This window comes from Bubalus kerabau, chromosome 10 (assembly GCF_029407905.1).
Source record: "Bubalus kerabau isolate K-KA32 ecotype Philippines breed swamp buffalo chromosome 10, PCC_UOA_SB_1v2, whole genome shotgun sequence".
Lineage (NCBI taxonomy): Eukaryota > Metazoa > Chordata > Mammalia > Artiodactyla > Bovidae > Bubalus > Bubalus kerabau.
Window position 1 is genome coordinate 32,284,595 of NC_073633.1, and position 7,045 is coordinate 32,291,639.

The following is a 7,045-nucleotide window of genomic DNA, read 5'->3' on the forward strand; positions in this document are numbered from 1 at the left end:
AAGTAAGCCAATAGTGCCCACTCATTGTGGGAAAACAGAGTACAAGTATCAAGGATATTTGAGCCAGGAATTATCAAGAGTCAGTCTGGACACAAGTTTGAAAAGTCAGAGGAAAGCAATCATCAGAAAAAAGTAAGCAATTAGGAGCCAAGGGAAAAAATAACCACTACTTGTGAAAGATTTGATGATTGTTTAGAGATCATTTACACAGAGAATGCAAAGAGACAAGAAAGAAAACTCCAGCCAGGAATCCAGCAACAAGAGAGTCAGGGAAATAGACAAAAAGTAGAGGCTAAGAGTTTTATTCACGAGCCAAAGTATGAGATACAGAACACAACTGAAAAGAAAGAAAGAAAGAAAATAGAAGGAAGGAAAGGAGAAAGGGAAGGCAGGAGGGACAGAGGGAGAAGGAAAGAACAAAGGAAGAAAGAAACATTAACACAGAAATATTTATGTTCTTGTGCAGAAACTTCCTGGGAATCTTATTTTATTATTATTTGGGGGAGGTAGGGACACGTGACAGACTGTAGCCAGTTTAAACCTTCAGGAATAAGTTAAAGCATTAGGTATATATATTTGAGATAAAAGGGAAAGGTGAGAATATTGATTAGGTGAGAGAAGAAAGTACTGTAACAATTTGCCAAGTGGGTATATAATTCAACTCATATGAACATATCTCAATATTTCAAATTAGGAAGGTGAAAAGGGTAAAAGATTGAATACTAGCTGCCAAAAAGTTACATGACTATATTCTAATCCACTTGAATTAACTTATGACCAAAGACCATTTGATTATTACGTGATCCATTAAACTCAGAGTTCATAAATTCATGAACTCATGGTAAAAACAACAAATAAATGTGAAGAGAAAAATCTATACCCACAAACTATATTTACAAAATTTTACAATAAATTTCCCTTTTGTGCCTTTCTGTTTGAAAATAAATGCAGTAATGTGAAAGTGTATACAAGTAATGTGCTTGCGTTAGTCAATTAAAATGTATTTTTCAGAAATATCTACCTTTTATTTTTCTGTAGGAATCAAATACTACTTTCTGTATGCCCATACCTTCAAAACTGTCATAGATTAAATAATCACTTTTTCTGGATTACCTTCATTTTAAAGACTTTCTGAAAACACGTAAACAAACGATGAAAATGATGAATAGCTCAATGATATCTGAGTTTGTTTTGTTAGGACTCACCAACACTTGGGAACTTGAGCTTTTCTTTTTTTTCATATTTTTATTGGCCTATGCAGCGATTATGGCAGGAAACCTTCTAATTGTGGTCACCATAACCTTGGACTCTCATCTGCACTCCACACCAATGTACTTCCTCCTTGGAAACCTCTCCTTTCTTGATATGTCTGTTTCTACAATCACAACCCCCAAGATGGTTGCAGATTTTGTCAGGGAGAATAAAACTATTTCTCTATGGGGCTGTATGGCTCAGATGTTCTTCCTTCACTTTTTAGGGGGTAGTGAGATGACACTTCTCATAGTTATGGCGGTTGATAGGTACTTTGCAATATGTAAACCTCTTCACTACACAACCATCATGAACCACCGGGTACTCAGAGGCTCTGTGCTGCTATCATGGGCTGTTGGCTTTGTGCATACAATGAGCCAGATGGTGTTTACCATCACCTTGCCCTTCTGTGGTCCCAATATAGTAGACAATATATTCTGTGACCTTCCACTGGTTATAAAGCTTGCCTGCACTGACACCTATGTTCTGGAGTTGCTAGTAATTGCTGACAGTGGACTATTGTCTTTCATCTCCTTCATACTCTTGCTCATTTCCTACACTGTCATTCTGGTAACCATTCAACATCAATCCTCTGGTGGTCTCTCCAAAGCTCTGTCCACACTATCTGCTCATATTACAGTGGTCACTCTGTTCTTTGGGCCGTGTATCTTCATTTATGCTTGGCCATTTAGTAGTTTTTCAGTGGATAAATTTCTTTCTGTGTTTTATTCAGTTATCACACCTTTACTGAACCCCATTATTTATACTCTGAGGAATCAGGAGATGAAAGCAGCCATGGATAGACTGAGGACCCAACATGTGAGGTCCAGAAAGACCTTCTAGGCAACAACCATGATGACAAAGATTTCTACACCAAATTCCATATATAGTACATCTTGGAATAATTTGGTATTAATTTGTCTTTTTGTAGTTTTTTCAATATTTATAATGTATATTAAACCTACCAAATGCTCCATCATCACATCTCTATGATATGTTTGTTTTATTGAAAGAATAATTTTTAATTGGGCTGGAAGAAGCTCAAGCTGGAATCAAGATTTCCAGGAGAAATATCAATAACCTCAGATATGCAGATGACACCACCCTTATGGCAGAAAGTGAAGAGGAACTAAAAAGCCTCTTGATGAAAGTGAAAGCGGAGAGTGAAAAAGTTGGCTTAAAGCTCAACATTCATAAAACTAAGATCATGGCATCCAGTCCCATCATGGGAAATCGATGGGGAAACAGTGGAAACAGTGTCAGACTTTATTTTTGGGGGCTCCAAAATCACTGCAGATGGTGATTGCAGCCATGAAATTAAAAGATGCTTACTCCTTGGAAGGAAAGTTATGACCAACCTAGATAGCATATTCAAAAGCAGAGACATTACTTTGCCAACACAGGTCCGTCTAGTCAAGGCTATGGTTTTTCCAGTGGTCATGTATGGATGTGAGAGTTGGACTGTGAAGAAGGTTGAGCACCGAAGAATTGATGCCTTTGAACTGTGGTGTTGGAGAAGACTCTTGAGAGTCCCTTGGACTGCAAGGAGATGCAACCAGTCCATCCTAAAGGAGATCAGTCCTGGGTGTTCATTGCAAGGACAGATGCTGAAACTCCAATACTTTGGCCACTTCAGCGAAGAGTTGACTCATTGGAAAAGATGCTGGGAGTGATTGAGGGCAGGAGGAGAAGGGGACGACAGAGGATGAGATGGCTGGATGGCATCACCGACTCGATGGACATTAGTTTAAGTGAACTCCATGAGTTGGTGATGGACAGGGAGGCCTGGTGTGCTTTGATTCATGGGGTCGCAGAGTTGGACACGACTGAGCGACTGAACTGAACTGACTGAATTTGTCTTTTTGTAGTTTTTTCAATATTTATAATGTATATTAAACTTACCAAATGCTCAATCATCACATCTCTATGATATATTTTGTTTTATTGAAAGAATGATTTTTAATTGAATTCAATTCAACTGGGATTAAATTTTTTAAATAAAGAAGGAGAAAAAAAAAAACTGACTAACTATAGTGGGAAACCCAGAAATGTTCAAGATTAAACCTCATCAAATAAAGAGAAATCTAATATGAATTTTTCCACTTTTAAATACAAAATGAGGGATCTTTCAGCTAAATTATCCAGTTGACCAAATGTGCATACAAAAGTATTAACTCAACTCACAAGCGCATACACCCATAAACTTACAATTTTGCGTATCCTAACATGTATAAGAATTATTGCTTTTTTGACAAGGAAAATTTTCTATAAGTAAATAGATCCAAATAATAGCTGTCATCTGCTGGCAAGGAGCACATATTTAATTCCTAAGGAAAATAGAAATTCCACCCTAACATAAAAGTTACATACAGTTCATTTGACCTTATTCCATCATTCATGTTTGTATTCACAGGTGTTCTCATGTATCTATCAAGAGTCAAGTAAGAGCATTAGTACTATTTCAATCCACATGGAAAAGGAAAAAATAAAGAAGTCTCTCTATATTCAGTTATTTACTTCACAATAAAACAAAGTATTCAAGCTACTTGCATTACATGAAGTGTGCCAATGTACAAGTTTGATAAACAGCTCATGGGTATTAGAACACAAACACATTCTATGATCTCTTTGGCATCAAATTCAAATGCTCTGCTTTTCCCCAAACATTCAGTGTTCCTATTATGGGCATCTATCCAATACTTTTTATTCATTGCCTCTAAACAATTTGTTGTTTTTCAGTCATTTAAGTCGTATCTGACTCTCTGCAAGCCAAAGGACTGCAGCACCCCAAGCTCCTCTGTCCTTCACTATCTCCCAGAGTTTGCTCACATTCATGTCCACTGAGTTGGTGATGCTATCTAACCATCTCATTCTCTGGTGCCCTCTTTTCCTTTAGCCTTCAGTCTCTTTCCCAACATCAAAGTCTTTTCCAGTGAGTCAGCTCTTCACATCAGGTGGCCAAAGTATTAGAGCTTCAGCCTCAGCATCAGGGTTGATTTCTTTTAGGACTGATTGGTTTGATCTCCTTTCAGTCCATACTAATTCTAGGCTAAAGTGTGCTTTAAAAATGAATATCTAGCCATATGTGCTTGATATATTTCACACTAAATTTTTATTTAAAGAAATACTTTGAGGAGGGTTGGAAAGGTCCCTGGAGATCACTGGACATATTTGTATCTTTCCTATAAAATATTTCAATTGTAGAGTTTAATCAAGACAATGATATGGCATGTGGTTTCATCTAATTTTTAACATTTTGCCTTATTTATTTCAGATTCCTCTTTACTACAAAAGTGGTTTATTAGAAATAATAAAGACCTCTAAGCAATCCTCTATATCCAATTATTTTATCATAGCAAAGATAATAACTATCATCAACTCCATGAGTATCACTACCTTGTATATTTTTATAAAATATTTTCCTCATTTTTCATACCTTGTGAAAAAATATATATTTTGCATAGTTTTAACTTGATACAGATGGTACCCATATATTATTGCCATTATTCTAAAATTTGTTTTTTCACTCATTGTTATGTTGTAAAGATTCATCTACTTAAATATATCCTGCTCTAGTTCATTCTTTTTAAAAATGTGGTTAAAATATAACATCTTAATTTTCAATTGTACAATAATGTTAAATATATGCACCTTGTGAAATCTCTAGAAATTTTTCATGTTTCAAAACTGAAACTCTATAGCCATTATACAAGTGCTCTTTTCACCTCACCTCACCCTGGCAACCACCAGTCTCCATTCTGTTTCTAAGGATTTGAGTACTTGAGTCAATCATGAAGTATTTTTATCTTCTTGAGATGGACTTATTTCACTTAGCATACTGTTCTCAAAGTTCACCCATGCTGTAGCATATGATAGGATTTCCTCCTTTTTTAATGCTAAATACCATTCCATTGTATGTACATGCCTCATTTTCTTTATCCAGTCATTCATCATTGGACATTTAGTTTGCTTCCACCCCTTGCATATTGTAAATATTGCTGCAATGAACATAGGTGTGCAAATATCTCTTCAAGATACTGTTTTCAACTCTTTATATATACATATATATATATATATACCTTTAGAATTCAAATGTGTGTATCAAATGATAACTCTATTTTTATTCTGTTTTTAATTTTTGAAGAAACTCCATAATTTTTCCCAGAATGGTTGTAACATTTTATATTCCCACTAACAATGCAAAGGCTTTCCATTTATCTAAATGTCCACATCCTCATCAGCAGTTATTTATTGGTTTTTGTCTTGATAGAAGCCATCCTAACAGTTGTGAGGTAATATCTCAATGTGGTTTTGATTTACATTTTCCTGATGATTACTGATGTTGAACATCTTTTTCACATGCTTGCTGACTATTGTATATTTTCTTTGAATAAATGTCTATTCAAGTCTGTTGCCCATTTTTCAATGGGTTATTTGGTTTCATATTGTTAAGTTGTACAAGATCTTTATATATTCTATATATTAACTCCTTATATATATTATTTGCAAATATTTTCTTCCATTCTGTAGTTTGCCTTTTCACTCTCTTGATTGTTTCTTTTGCTACAGAGAAGTTTTTAACTTTGATATAACTTTGTCTGATTTTTGCTTTTGCTATGTTTTGCTGTCCTATCCAACAAAATTGAAATTTTAATGCCAAAATCAACATCTTAAAAATCTCACATATTTTCTTCTTCAAGTTCAGTAGTTTCAGGTATTACATTTAGGTATTTAAATCATTTGGATTTATTTTTGTATATGGTGAAAGGTTAAAAATCCAGCATCATTTTTATATGTGTATATCTAGCTTTCTCACCCCACTTGTTGAATTTAGTTTATTCATTTTAATGGCTACAGTCTTCTTCTAATGGGCATTCTAAAATGTATATTCCTCTCCCCTTGGAAGAAGTTTAGCATTATCTAATTATTTACTATTATAAATAATGTCTCAATTGAATATATATATACAGGTATACATGCCTATATATATATATATATATATATATATATATATATATACTTCTTTGTGCACATGTGATAATTTTTGTAGGATATTTACCTAGAACAGGAAGTGCTGAATTGTAAGGTATAAACCTTCTAACTTTACTAGAAATTACAAAATTTCTTCCTAAGTTGTAGATATTTATACTCTACCAAGGGTCCTAATTTTTCCATGACTTATCAATATTGAATTCTGCAAATTGCTGTGTTTTCTTTCCATTTAGGTGGATAAAAAATATTTTAAAATAAAATATTAAATTTTAATTTTAAAACGTTTATTGCATTTTCTTGGCTAACAGTGAATTTGGACAACAAATTGAATATTTACTGGACATGGTCTTTCATCTTTTTAGTTCATACTTCAGCTAAATCTTTGGAGATGCTATAATTTTTATACAAAAAATTATATAAACTGAAAGTGCCTTCACTCCTATAGATGATATGAAAAGTTTGTGATGTTTATACATACACAAAATTTAATTGTTACATTTATCAATTTCTTTCCTTTAAATTTAAAGCTTTTGTCTCCTCTGTAGTACATTTCATAACTAATCTCCCAAAATATTTTATTGTCTTTACACTTTTTTATAATTTTAAACATTTATTTTTCACAGTTATTTAATCCAACAAGAAATTAAATTTTGTATTGGTGTATTAAAGGAATATAATTTATTTTATATGGATATAAGCTATCATCTAAATATGATTTATTGAATAGATTTTCCCTACTGATTTTAATGTCATCTTTGCTATATATCAAACATTCATCTATGCTTGGCTCTGTTCCTGAACT

The 7,045-nt window shown here is 33.6% G+C and overlaps 1 protein-coding gene across 1 annotated transcript; it reads left to right on the plus strand.

Annotated features, from left to right (window-relative positions):
* Window positions 1-1,152: 1,152 nt before the first annotated feature.
* Window positions 1,153-2,094, plus strand: LOC129620526 (olfactory receptor 4L1-like). Its single transcript, XM_055536340.1, has one exon. The coding sequence runs from the start codon at window positions 1,153-1,155 to the stop codon at window positions 2,092-2,094; it is 942 nt and encodes a 313-aa protein (XP_055392315.1).
* Window positions 2,095-7,045: the final 4,951 nt, after the last annotated feature.